Genomic DNA, 14,454 nt, shown 5'->3' with positions numbered 1-14,454 from the left:
TTCAGAATTAAGCACACAAGTCAAGTCTTCCATACAAGTATTATCTTTTTGTAAATATATTTTAACAGATAAGCTTGGAGCCATGAAAACAAATTTTAATTAAAGGAAAACTAAGATAGGTCTTATTTTAAAAGAGCTGATGATCAAATAACTGTAAACTAAGAGGATTCTTCAGATTCGTATGCAAGTGAGAGTTTAAGTATCATTAATTGTATTCTCTCTACTGGCTATTCTATCTATTATCTTAAACAAGAAGCTTCCCTAAGAAAAGCAGTGAAAAAAAAACTTTCATTTTGAAATCCAAGTTGCCATTTCATATTGGAGCACATGGGTGCACTAGTTTCCTACAATAGAGTACATTCAGTAAGTAACAGCCATGGAGATGCATAATTCTTATAAGAGATCCCCATTTAATGCTGCTAAGGAGGAATCATAATTAAATTGGTCTTTTATAGCTAGCTCTGGGATGATAGGAAAAAAAAAAAAACAGAAGCAAAGACATATTTTGCTAGTCTTACTGACTTTTTAGTGGTTGCTTGGAGGGTGGGGGAAACTTGGACTTGTTTATTGTCATGGTTTACATATTACTGTTCAAGGAGAAGGAGGGTCAGATTCTCTACCATTTGTAAATTACACTGTGACTAGTAGGATAGGAAGATCCCATTAAATGAAATTTACAGATAAGACAAAGATCATTAATTGACCCAGGAACAACACTGTGCCATGATTAGTGCTGCTAAAATAGTTAATGAAAAGAAACCTGAAAGCTATGAAACTCTATTAAATAGACTCCCATCAAGAAGTACAAGCAGAAAACAGCAGGAGTGTTTGGCCCTTCCTGATAGAAGACAATAGGTTATATAGCTTTCAGGTAATGAAAGAATGATGACTATAGATTCTGTTAGCATTTGGAGGAAAGAGGCAGGATGGGAACTCTGATGCAGATGTCCGGACTATCTTATCTTAATCCTATTTCACTTCTATTTCACTTCCTGGAACAAAAATAACTATCCAGTTAATCATCTCAAAACTATAGTTCATGTCTTCATTTATGTTCGTACAAATGTTCATTGTCCAATCTGTCCAATCCCATAAGGAGCCAGGAGAATTTTGGGGTTACAACTAGTCTTCCCCAAATTCGTGTTCTAGATGTGTTGGGGTTGCAATTCCCAGAATTTCTACCCAGAGTCTCAGCACCTGGGTGGGCATCTGGAGAGGAAGTAAGACTTGTCACAGCTGTTGGCTCTAGCTCTAAATCCCATAGAAGCAAACAACTTTCTCCCCCTTCTTGATGTGCCTCTTACCTTGTAGCCCTGGTTGATGCCGTTGACAAACTGGGGGCTAGGAGGGTTCCAGGTGAAACGAATGGTAGTAGAATTGGTGGCCTCAGCCTGGACATTACCCGGAGACACCGTGGGAACTGTGGAAAAGAGAAATCGGAAGGAAGCATCTCAGCAACATCTGTAAGGTGCACCCCCAATCTTCCATTTTAAGTTCATCAGCTGTACACTTGGAATCAAGGCTGTAAGAACAAAACTTGACTGAGATTTAAAGGGAGTTGTCTACTGCCTATGGTGTTCTGAATCTTTAGCATGGTACGTTCCTGCTTTTTTAAACCTACCACAACTGCTTTTCAATGTTTCATGGCTACAATGGAAGAAAACAGAACTGGTATGAATGGGCAGGAACTAATCCTCTCACCAACAAAAGTAGGGTTTCCTCTTTCCCTGGATGACTTTGTATCATAACTTACCACCCTGGAGAGTCCATTCTGTGACTCTGGTACTGTAGACACCCAAGCCGGCACTGTTGTAAGCAGCCACTTCAATTTCATAATTAGTCCAAATGATTAGGTCCTCAAGCAGCAGATTGTTGACGTCAGCATTACTAATGTTCCTGAACTGGTAGCCAACTGGCAGACCAGCCAGGCAAAATCTGGAAAAAGAACAACAACAGGATGAGGTCTGAATCAATAAGATCATCTGTAGGAACAGTTAAGCCCAGTGGGCAGCCACTGCTTTTCCAATTTTGCAGCCATCGGTAAAAGATTAAAAAGGCTTCCGAAGATTTATTTGCTCTGATGACCTAGCCGCTACCTAATGATGTATCCCTTGAGAATGCCATTCTGGTGGTTTTCAGGTGGTGGCTGCCACTGGATCATGATAGACTGGTTTGTGCGGCCGCTGGCAATGACATTTTGTGGAGGTGCTGTGGGGGGCTCCTCAGGAAGCAACAACCTATGGAAGGAGACAAAATGTAGGAGGCAGGTTTCAAAGCTGGTTCAGAGTTTAACTTAACACCCACACCTTAACTCTTAAAATTTAGTCCTTATGAAGCCAAATCAATCTCAGCCATATCATGGCATGCCCTAAATACCACCCTGTGTATGCGTGAGCTGCGTTAAAATGGCGCAGCCATTTGCTCACATAAACATTCTTTAACCCAGGGGTCCCCAACCCCCAGGCTACGGCCCACCACTGGTCTGTGGCCTATTCGGACTTGGGCCGTGTGAGCTCAACTTCCAAAAGCAGTGAGCCAGTGGGCATTCATGCACCAGCCTGCTGCTCGTGCAAGGGACTGCATGTGCATTGACCCACTGCTCGTGCAAGGGCTGTGTGCACATGTGTGCACCAGCATGCCGCTCACATGGCCCAGTTCCCCTCTCTCTCCAGCCACGCCGCCAAACCTCAAAGGTTGGGGACAGCTGCTTTAACCCCATCTTAATACCAGTATAAAGAGAGCAGTTATCTGGCTCTGCATGTACATCATACAACACTGGGACATACTGTTGATAATAATCCAAGTCTTGCTGTCTTGCCATGATCACGCTCCCCTTTCTGCATCACCTTTAAACATTAATTAAAGACTGGTTCCCTGGTGCAATCACAGGTATTGCTATACATGAATGTGAGCCAGTACAATGCTCACTCACACATATTTGGTTTCTTCTCCTACAAAAAGGAACCTAGTAGAGATACACCAAAACATTTCCATGCTTAAAATCCTATCAGCCCTTCTACTTTTGCATGTGATTATATCTGAAGCTGCCCATGTTAGATATGGGCACCTCACCTCTCAGTGTCCTTGCTGAACTGGCCTTTGCCCACATCATTAACAGCACAAAGGCGGAACTGGTATGAGCGGGCAGGAACTAATCCTCTCACCAGCACTGAATTTACTTCAGGATCCACACTGGCCATAAGAACTGTCCAGGGAGCATCTGGAAAGAGAAAGAGAGAAAGAGAAGAGAAGTAAGGCATAATCCTATGGAAAATTATTTATGAAGAATTATGACAACACAGTGAATGCTGTCCATCTTTAAAAGAAAAAAAAAGTTGTTATCTAATCCCTCAGCAGATTCTTTTATGTAGTGGTCCCACGGACCAAATTTTGTCCAGAATTATCCAGTACTTGCAGAGAAAATTCCAAGCCTCCTTCAATCTTACACAGTATCCCATTCTTTAAAAGCCAGGATCTGGTTCTTCTCCTGGCTGCATCCTAAAGATCATTGCTATGGGAAGAAGCTGTGCATGTTTGATCAGGGAAGGAAAACCATCTCAGGGTTTTTCCAGGGATAAAAGAAATCCCTCTGTTCAACACAAGGTAACCCTGCACCTTTGGGTAAGCTTAGCAGTGGCAATGGGCATAAGCAGTATTTTTAAACTATGATGAACTCTTGAGAAAACTTAAAAGAAGAAGCCACAAATTGCAACAAATTTTACTGCCTACAAGACGTCCTCCAGAAAATTAAGACTCCCAAAACATCCATTTCGTTACAGTCCCACCCAGGATTTTCCCCATGACTTTTGAGAAGGGATCATGACTATATGAACATGGGCAAGTTGTATCTGGCAACTGTATGGTAGAAAGATGGTGCAATGCCTTACTGTTTTCGGAAACCTCAAGGATGTAACGTAGCAATGGGCTGTTTCCATCAAAGGGCTTGGTCCATGTCAAGTTGATGGCACGTTTCTCTACAGCACTTAGCCTGGCAATGGGGTTTTCAGGTGCATGTGGGAGCTGCCTGATGAAGATAATAGAAGAACCCATTTTAGAAGCTCACGTAAGAGAGAGCTATGAAAGTAGAGGGCCATTCATTAGGAAGGAAAAACTATGTAGAAAAAGACTTCCAAGCCACCGTGCATTGAAAGTTTAGACTGCCTATCATTGCTGGGGTTTATAATGGAACAAATGCCCTGCTTAATTAATCACAGTGTTAATTCAGTGGGTAAGAGGTTTGTGGAGAAATACACAAAGTGCCCTGGAGATATTTAGAGACCCTTGATTTTTCCAGCCAACAGTGCTGTATAATTTCTGCAGAGCAACTATCAAGATTTTCAGAGAGGAATGGCTTATGCTTATTCAATGAATCAAATGCTATTGATATTCAGGTTTGCAGTGTGAAAGTTGCTTCAATGCAATGTGCTGTAACGCTGCAGACATGCATTTGAATAATAAAGAGTGTGATTAGACAATGAATAATATGATTACTGATAATATGATAATAATATGATGATTCAGTAAGGAACACACACGTGGCAGAGTTTCGTATCAGTACATGTGCAAATGTCGACAGCAACAGTACCACATTATAATTACTCTTATGCTGCTGAACTAACATTCTGACTACATATCAGTTCATGGTGAGAGAAATTTGAGTCTAACTAGGAGTTGCAGAATGACTCATAAGGAAGTACATTATTATGGTGATTTTAAAAGGCCAGAAAGCATGCTATTTGACTCATATGGTATTTTTGCAAGATATAAAGTAAAATATGAATGTATGGCACTGGAATACTTTGGATCATCTCTTCTAGCAGCCTCACTCACACTTCAGCTAGTTTCTGGTTCATCGGTGTATCAGAATATGTCGGCTCCTCACTTCTAGGACAGGAGTGCACCACTTTCATTATCTGATAGCTGTACTTGGCTTCCGAGTAGCATGCCTAGCCCACGTTCCAAAAAGTATGATTTCGTTTATGTTTTACAATTAGTTAAAAACACATTTAATATGACCCCTCTCAATGTTGTGTATCATAGTCCTCTCCCTCAATCATGCTACACTTAGGTTACTTTGGATGGTCTCGGGTGGCTATAACTGAAGAGTTTTGGGGAACACACCCAGTCCTGGAATTTCAGATTCTATACCTGTACTGAAGAAGGGTAGTCTTACCGAACTCGCAGGTGGGCACTGTGTGAGTCATTGCCTCCAGCAGATATCACATGACATGTATAGGTGCCAATGTCCCCTGACCAGGTCTGGGCAATGTGCAAAGTGCCAGTGGTATCCAGACGCATGCGTGGCATGTTCTCTGTGTTCACAATCGTGCCATCCTTCTCCCACATGTACCTAAGGAAAAAGAAACCAAGCATGGTGATAAAGGTGATAAAGGTTCTGCCCCTGCCAACTATTCCTAGTCTATCCAGATTGCTATTGGAATCTTTGATTGATTCCTGATATCCTAAGCCACGTTGCAAAGAACTAGAAACAGATCATGTCTCAAATCTGATTGCAACGATCCAATTCTTTAATCCTAGTTCTTGTCTAAACTATTTTCTAGAATACTCCAGCTTCTTCTGCACGTGGTGGACTGCTCATCAAGTACTAGCATGTACACTAATACTAATATGTTACACAACCCCCCACCCCATCCTATGGATATTTATGGATGTTAGTTATCTCTTAGTATGCATTTTTACAATGTAGCATATTGTTCACAAATAGGTTTACATATTTGTTTAACCCTAATTTGGAGAATAAATGACAACTAGTTGAGTTCATACTTTGCTCTAAGCTATAACCATATGAACTGCGTTCACACCATGCTAAGCTAAAACAAAACCATATTTTGACAATACGGCTTAATATGATGGCATACCATGATGTTCTTCTTTCACTCACTAGTGCAACACAACAATTTGTCTCAGCTTCAAAACTAAGCTAAGCACCAGGTGGCAATATAGGCCTATGGATTTGCATGTAGGTATTTTGCATTATGTTCCTCAGTAAATGTTCTTAAAGTGCATAAAGATGTGGCTAGAAGATTCCTTGCTTTGTCATATTGTAAGACTCCTACATCAATCTTAGAAAAGCATTGTAGATAAATGGAGTCCTGGTTGTTCCCAGATTGCAGAGATGGCTAGAGAGTGTCTCCTTTCAAAGGGGCTAATTTGTATGAAGAAAGGTGCAATGGCCAGATAAGCTGAGGTCAGTAAACTATTCCTTCCCAGCAAGAGAAATATAAGCAAACCCCTATATGCTCCTCAGGAAGTCACCGACAGTATATACAGAATTCTAGCATTGCTTCTAAGCTGAATATTTCTTTTTCTTAAAAAGAAGTTTTGAAATTTAAAGTACAAGGACATTCGAGGTTTTTGTTTTTTTTTAGAATCCTCAACTAATATTCTAAAAATGGATAGTTTTTAAAACTTGGCTCTCATTTCTTTCCTTGTTTTTCCTTCATCTTAACATACATGAGAAATGATCACCTACCGAACTAACACATTGGGGTCATGTGTTACTCCACAAGTCATTGAGGCCTTGGTGCCTTTGATGACACTTTGATCCTGAGGTGGGTTGGTGATACGAGTCCGGGCTGCCAGATAAAGAGACAGAAGACACATTAATATAGTTTGAACACAGATCGAAATGGGATAGGTGAACAGACATAGTTCTTATATCAACTCAGGACTGAAAACCTGGAATTTTAAGGTCTGGTAATAAAGGCATCTTTTTTGTAAGATAAGAAGCAGGAGGCCCCCCCCTCCCCAAAACCAGATCTGTTACATCATAATACCAACGATTAAGCAAGCAAGCAAACAAAAGCAATGCACCCGCCCCAATTGTTTTTGAATGCCTAAAATGAAGGGGCATCAATTCAATTTTCAGCTGTAGCTACTCCCCTCCCCAAACTGTTTGATATATATTATCTAGTGCAACCCAAGCTCTACATTGAAAGAACAAGGGAAAATACAGTTACATTGGATCCTTGCTTCCAACCAAGCAACATCCATCCATCCATCCTCCATCTTCCTTCCTACAGACAAGGTTCACACAATACACCTGAGGGACATGGACAGTACAGAAATGTGAAAATTAAATTAAAATAATAAAAAAAACCTGGACCAAATGACAGAGTTTTCTCTCTGTTGTACCAATACCTAAAGTGGAGGGAGGGAGTTAACTATCTCCTTTCAACTACAAATATTTAGATTACAGATGGGGGAGTTATCTCTTTCTGTCCAGCTACTAAAAAGATAGGTTTAGAGCAGCCTTGGAAGAAAAGGGCTTCTCTTGGCATTCTGTCCTGGAGTTATTTTCCTTTTTGTTACCAAGTCTTTGGGCAAATGGTAGCCATGTAAAGAACAGAAAGGGATGTGGGAAGGAGTTGACTCTGTTCAGATCATAGTTGATTTTTAACAACTGGGGTGTTAAACAACTGGGTGTTTCCACTCCACTGGAGTGGAAACATGTTAGGAAATGGCAGCCTCCCAGCCTTCTTAATGGCAACTGGAAGGACAGTGAAAATGGCCACTTCCTATCTGACTCAGTGGTGGGATTCAAATTTTTTTTACTACCGGTTCTGTGGGCGTGGCTTGGTGGGCGTGGCAGGGGAAGGAATACTGTAAAATCTCCAGTCAGAGGTGGGATTTGCCGGTTCTCCGAACTACTCAAAATTTCCGCTATCGGTTCTCCAGAACTGGTCAGAACCTGCTGAATACCACCTCTGCTCTGACTGCTTGGTAACAGCGAGCTATCTACACAGAGAGGGGAGATCAACTGCCTGATGAAGCAGCTGACTTGATCAGTTGTGCTATTTAATCTAGCCAGGCTACAAACCCCATCACTGAAGTGTTATTACAAAGGAGGCTTTTTCATTGAATGTGAGCTTTGTACTTGCTTATAGTATACACTGATGGAAGGAATAAGCAAGTGTCCCAGATATTTTGCACTATAGCTCTCACAGTTCCTTGCCAATTATCCTGACTGAGGCTGAGGGAAACTGAAGCTCAAAATGCCTTCCAGGTGTGAGATTATTTTGATCTACAACAGGGAATGTGGGGAAGGTTAATACAGGATGGGCTTTATAGGGTAATTCACCTTATGAGCAAGACTACATTCATATTTCATATAGGTAGGGTGAGAACCATCAAACAGATAAACAAAATAGATTCTCAGAGCTTACTGTTCCATTTATGCCCAGCAGGGGGAACCAATCCACCTCAACCAGGAATGAGGCAGAGCTAATGGCAATTGCTTTATTAGACAGAGTTAAAACTGGTTTTGAAAGGTGATGGATATGCTCTCAAAAACAATTAGACACTCATAACCCACATGGTCTACTAAGATGGTAGCATATCTATGCTTTGTTGCATTAAAGATTAACAGGGAAATTGCGCCGATTGTTCCCATAACGTGACATTGTGGGATCAAACTTATCATTTGATTCTTTACGACATGCTGCATTTTATAGGAATGCATCAATATGCCATTAAGAAACTGGCCAGAGAGGCAAACCGCACATGACATCTCTGCATCAGGGATTACTCCTGGACCAATTGCTTACTGAACAAGTAAAGGCAAATGTGGGAAACTCTGCTAGATCAGGATATTGACTCTCCCCCATTCCCAGCTGCTGAAAACTGTGGTGAGCAAAGCAGTGATTATTATTGTTATTCAACATTATTAAGGAAAGTAGGGCTTTTGGTCGCTTTCCTCCATTTTCGCTGTCCTATGGAGGGGATTTTTAACTTTAAAGTGCACTAAAACGCACTCGACCTAAATGGGAGGATTACCACTTTCAATTTTCCTTAGTTTCCTATAGCATTAATTGGGAAATAAGTCTGGCATTATTAGGCGGCTTGACATAAAATCTGGGAAAGTATAAATGTAAGGATTCTGGGAGATTAAAAACAAAACAAATTACAGGCATGGGGTTCCCAAGAGAAAGAAGAAGGAAGCTAATAAGAGGGCAATGGGGAGACTTTTACCCCAGACAATAAGCTCTGCAGAAGCTTCATCAACTCCACGCGAGTTAGTAGCCAGGCAAATGTAGCTGCCAGCGTCTGAGATCCGTGAAGGGCTGATGAGGAGGCTTCCTGACTCTAGCAATGTAAATCGAGGAAGCTGTACTGAGCCACTGGCCAGGATCCTTTCACCTGCAGGAGAAAAGGGAGACTTCATTGCGTGGTGAGTGGTGACTCTCGTCGAGGCTGCCCATGGATTTTGTCAAATCACCAATTCTGATCTCAGCGCTAGAGATCTGTAAACCTAGCAGCCCAGCCAGGCACAGAGGAAATGATTGGCAGATTTGTCAACTGTTTCTTCTTCCTCTGTGTGGATGAGCTTCAACCTACCTATGATTTATGAATTCGAAGGGCCTCAAAGAGGAAATGTTGGCTTTAGAACATATCATAAAATACGGGCTCGGCTGGTGACACCGCTTGGAATGTAAATTTGCAGAATAAAGCAAAGGAGCATAAACTTTTCCTGTGCAACTGAGGGAGATATAAAAGTAAAAGTTTGAGTTGCCTGGAAGCACAGGGCTGGATTTTAGGTGGGTAGGAAGTCTTCTCATCTTTTGCAGGAAAGGAGAACAATGCTCTTCAGGTATTTTGGACTATAATTCCCATACCCATTACACATTTGGTCAAGTGGGTTGGAACTATCATAAATATCTGGATTGCCTGCTTTTTTTTTGTTCTTTCAAGCTACTCATTGATCATTTATTCATTTCTATACCTCTAATACCCTCAGACTAAATCTTTCTTCCCCAGTTAATCCCACCCCATCAGCAGGCTTTAAATGGGAGTAGGGGGAGTAGGGGAGTAGGGGGTCATAATTTGTTAATGGCTTAGTCCTAGTTCTTCCTATGATTTGAAATGTAATCTCCCTTGCTCTCAATTCTAATTCTTTATCTTCTTATCCCAGAGGCATCTTATTGTAGGGCTAATATTTCTGAAATACACTCTCTGATCTAAAGCAATATGCTCCAGGTAGGATTAAATATTTGGTTGTAGATACAGGAGATATAATACCCTAGGGTACCTGATCAAAGGTACCCTGTAAGGGTCATACTAAAGGGAACTCAGTAACTTTAAAAAACGTAGAGTTGTTTTAGGTTCAGTGAGGCTATGAAGTTGTTAAGAAAAACCAAATCCATGGGTCATTCCAGCCCAGTTCAACGAGTGGACTTTCCCATCACAATTTTACTGGTGTTCAGTTGTATCATTCACATCTTTCACAGAAATAGATCCTCTTTGGTTTACATGAATGTACTGGCCTAGAAACCAGGAGATTGTGATTTCTAATCCTGCCTTAGGCATGAAAGCTGGCTGGGTCCAGTCACTTTCTCTCAGTCCAGTTCATCTCACAGGATTATTATTGTGGGGAAAATAGGAGGAAGAAGGTATATTGGATATGTTTGCCACCTCGACGTACTTATAAAGTAATAAAGGCAGCATCAAAAAAAATCTAATGAACAAATATAAAATAAATTCCCAAAATTTGTTCACACATTTGAGGCCACGCAAAGGAGTTCAGAGGGAGTGAGAAAAAAAGGAGACTTTCTATCGTGCGAAAAGAAATCAAGTTTCAAAACCTGATGCTTCAACCCCTCTTGCAAAATACGTAGCTCTGCCATCTTAGTTTCTTGTGTGCCTGATTCCTGTGTTTCCAAAGCATGAATAGTTTCCCAATTCACCATTACCTTTCTGCCAGGTGATAGCTGGTCTGGGAGCTCCAGACGTCTCGCAGCTGAGAACCACAGCCATTCCATCAATCACCGTGCTGTCCAAGGGCCCTCTGGTTATGTTGGGCGCAATGCCTATAAATGAGGGAGAGATGAGAAGAATACTTATAGGAAGAGTTTTGAACTACAAGAACTCAGATAACAGATAATCAGAGTTGGAAGGGACCTTGTAGGTCACCTAGTCCAACCTCCTGCCCAAGCGGGAGACCCTACACCATTTCTGACAAATGGCAGTCCAATCTTTTCTTGAAAGCCTCAAGTGATGACGCTCCCACAACTTCCGAGGGCAAGTTGTTCTATTCGTTGATTGTCCTCACTGTCAAAAAGTTTCTCCTTATTTCCAGGTTAAATCTCTCCTTGTTCAGTTTCCATCCATTATTCCTTGTCTGGTGCTTTGGAAAATAGCTTGACCCCTTCCTCTCTGTGGCAGCCCCTCAAACTCTTAATGCAACACAACACTGAATTTTATTTCCCTGACACCCCACTCCAAAGCCCACCATACTTGAACAGAAATGAAGTAATTCAAAAGACCGTGTAAGGTCACGGGTCCATTTTGGCTCAGGTTTAATAATGGATATCATGCTATGCTTTGCGTTGTGGAAATCATCTCTCAGTGAAACAGAGGGAGAACCTGCTATTTATAAAATTTCCATTCTGCTCTCCAAAGACATCTTGCTCTTCCTTGAAGATGAATCCTGCTCTACAAAACAGCATTCACTTCCTATATTTTGTTTCCTTTCTTGGCTTTAATCTCCTGGGTCTTCTGTTTGAGCAGGACTAGAAGTCCTCCAAGGTCCTTTCCAACTTTTTTTTTTTGGGTATAATTTTTATTTTTTTCTTATTTACAAACATATCATTGTGTGAACAGTGTGGTACCAGGGTGTCTTACATTTTAAAACAAATATGACAATTTTGTTCATATTCAATACAGTTGACAATCTTATAAATTTTCATATTAATACACATATATTCTTTGATTATTCACCATTTCAGTATCTTATTTTTATGTCGATCTCCATATGCTAAATATCCTTCTTTTCCTACAGGTAGAATATTATTAATCATATTTGTAGTATTTAACAGATTTATGTGATGATGATGATAATAATAACAACAACAACAATAATAATAAATATAACCCAATTCATATTGAGTTATAATCTTCCATTATTTGTCCCTTTCTAATTTTTAATTTTGCCACTATTATGTTTAAAACATATCCTCTTTCTAACCACATTTTACAACTTATTTAATACAGATAAAATAATAATCAATAGCCATTTCCAACTTTGTTATTCTATGAATACATCAACACTATTGAGCCAAATGTGCGCACATGTGCCTGACTATTAATCACTCATATTTTCCCACCAAGCACCACTTGTTCTGAACCAGCCTTCGCAAGAGATGTTTAGTCTTAGCCCCCTTTTTATAACAGGGCAGCAACAGTCTTTTATTCACATGGATAAACAAAAAATCAAACGTAATTGCTTGTTGTATACTAGAAACAAACGTTTGTCTGAAACAACTGACCACTCCCAAACGCCTACTATTTATTTCCCTGTCAGGGAGGGTCTGGCTATCATTTGCGCCTGCTTCTCCCTAAGAGCCGGCTTATTCTGTTCCTTTGCTCTCCTCTCTTTTCCTCTCTACGCATATGCACATCTGGGATGGGCCCCATCTGTTCCTCCCCCTCACTCAGCTCAGGCCCTGAAGACAGCTGCCTCTCCACCTGGGGGAGGCCAAAGGCTCTGAAGTTGGCTCAGGCTCCCCCTCTACTTCCATTTCCTCTTTCTCGTCTGACTCTGCTGCTAGCTCTGCCCGGCAGCTGACGGGCCACACCACCACGAGTGGTAGCTACTGCAGAGAATAGGTGACAACCAGCAAAGCAAGTTAGGAGAAATGAACTTGCTGACACTTACTAGTGACGGCCAGGTATGTGGAAGACTGCACCTCGCCAGCAGCATTGCGGGCAAAACACTGGAACATGCCTGTATCGTCTGGCATTAGGCCACTGATCTGCAGGCTCCCGTTAGCAAGCAGCTTGAAGCGGGCAAGCTTCTCCATTCCAAGTAGTACTGCATCCTTGTACCAGAACATGCTGGGTGGAGGCACACCTGCAATATCGGTGAGGGAGAAAAGAGGAATTTTAAAGATGAATTATTTTAAAATTAAGGCCGACACGCAGACAGAAAGGCCACAGAGAAATCCATTAGGCAGTTATTGGAATAACGATATTGAACTCCTAAACACATATGGCTATTTGTGAATTGCTTGCATATGGCTGGATTCTGATGAATGTATGCTTCTCCTCCTTCTCATCTTTATTTAACCAATATATGTAGCTTCCCTTCTGAAAACCTTTCTTAATCACAGTCGGGAGACATTAAAACCTATCTTTGAATTCTTCAGAACCCATCAGAGTTGGGGTGGACTTCCAAGAAAAAAAGAAACCCTGTGGCACTCATTGATCAAACTGAATGAAGGTAAAAATGAAATTAGACAAGCTTGCTTTATTCCAGCTGTCTCAAACTCAATTTAACTGGGGGCCGCTGGAGGCAGAGTCTGGGTGAGGCTGGGCCTCATAAGGGATTCCACAAAAAACGTTGTTAAAAAAATATCCTCAAATGCCGCACTAATATTATACTTTCATATCACGGTGGGGGCCACAGGATATCATCCTGCGGGCCGCAATTGGCCTGCGCGCCGCGAGAATGAGACCTCTGCTTTATTCCTTCCTCCTCTAAAACCCTGATCAAACCTTCTACAAAAATTTGAGATTTGCTTCAAATCTGATTTAATAATCAGGGAAACGGGGTCTTGTTTAAAGAATTCAACAATAAAATCAAAATGTTCATTGTGCTTTAAGAGGAGGTCTAATGTTATCGTTTGTGCTGAAATAAAGAAAAGGCAGTGAAATACTTGCCACACTGTTTTAAAGATATCTTAAAGAATTGTTCCCAGAACTGTCTATGCACAGAGATCTTTCTACGCTTGCCATCTAAGATGTGGCAAGCAAAAACAGGGCCTCTCGTGGAATTCTCTTCCCACTTAAAACTTCCTAAAGTGATAATATTTTATATTTTTTTTCAGCCATCTAAGAAAAGATGAAAATGGCATTTTATTCTGATAGCTGATTTTTATTGCTGGTTTTTTTTTACTTTATTGCTCTTATTTATTGTGGTTCTTTCTTATTTTATTATCTTTTAAAAAAAAGTATACCACCTTGTGTTGTCACCCAGCAACAATGAAATTGACAGCTGCACCCAAGTCAGGAAATCCACATTAAACTCTCTGGGTTTGAATCTACATTATCAGAGAGAAAAACGTATAATCTGCCACCTGTATACAGGAAAGGACCGCCCCCCCCCCCAAAAAAAAATATCTCAGTCATTTTTAAATCCAAGCCCTGAAAGATGAAAAGTGATGTCCAGAGAAATGGGAAGAAGAACAGCTGGTATCCTCAGGGATCATCTGATAATGTGATCCAGGAATAACTCAAATGGGGAAATCTGTTTCAGCCACAAAATCATTGGGAAAAGGGAAGAAAAAATATATATGAAACCAATGTTAAAACTGATCTCAATTGTGATTGCAATTTACAATATTTAAGATATCAAGGAAAACTAAGCAAGGGATTGTTTGCTGGATGGATTCTTCAACTCTAAAGCATAGGTAATACATTTAGCCAGGAACAACTTAT

General features: G+C 40.8%; 1 protein-coding gene across 3 annotated transcripts in view; it reads right to left on the bottom strand.

Moving 5' to 3' along the window:
- Positions 1–14,454, bottom strand: part of SDK2 (sidekick cell adhesion molecule 2) — a 419,219-nt gene that overhangs the window by 57,285 nt on the left and 347,480 nt on the right. For all 3 annotated transcript variants that reach the window (XM_087956031.1, XM_087956030.1, XM_087956032.1), the window contains exons 9-18: positions 12,674–12,868; positions 10,710–10,826; positions 8,992–9,159; positions 6,494–6,596; positions 5,174–5,350; positions 3,888–4,024; positions 3,073–3,220; positions 2,097–2,237; positions 1,754–1,935; positions 1,305–1,420 (exon numbers count right to left, since the gene is read on the bottom strand). In XM_087956031.1, the coding sequence (XP_087812157.1) occupies positions 1,305–1,420; positions 1,754–1,935; positions 2,097–2,237; positions 3,073–3,220; positions 3,888–4,024; positions 5,174–5,350; positions 6,494–6,596; positions 8,992–9,159; positions 10,710–10,826; positions 12,674–12,868 (1,484 nt within the window). The remainder of the gene's footprint in view (positions 1–1,304; positions 1,421–1,753; positions 1,936–2,096; positions 2,238–3,072; positions 3,221–3,887; positions 4,025–5,173; positions 5,351–6,493; positions 6,597–8,991; positions 9,160–10,709; positions 10,827–12,673; positions 12,869–14,454) is intronic.

The sequence above is a fragment of the Notechis scutatus genome, chromosome 2, assembly GCF_049901735.1.
Source record: "Notechis scutatus isolate UNSWTSFEM ecotype Mainland chromosome 2, rNotScu1.2, whole genome shotgun sequence".
In the NCBI taxonomy this organism is placed as follows: domain Eukaryota; kingdom Metazoa; phylum Chordata; class Lepidosauria; order Squamata; family Elapidae; genus Notechis; species Notechis scutatus.
Note: the sequence above shows the minus strand (reverse complement) of the source record. Positions and strands in the feature narration are given on the sequence as shown.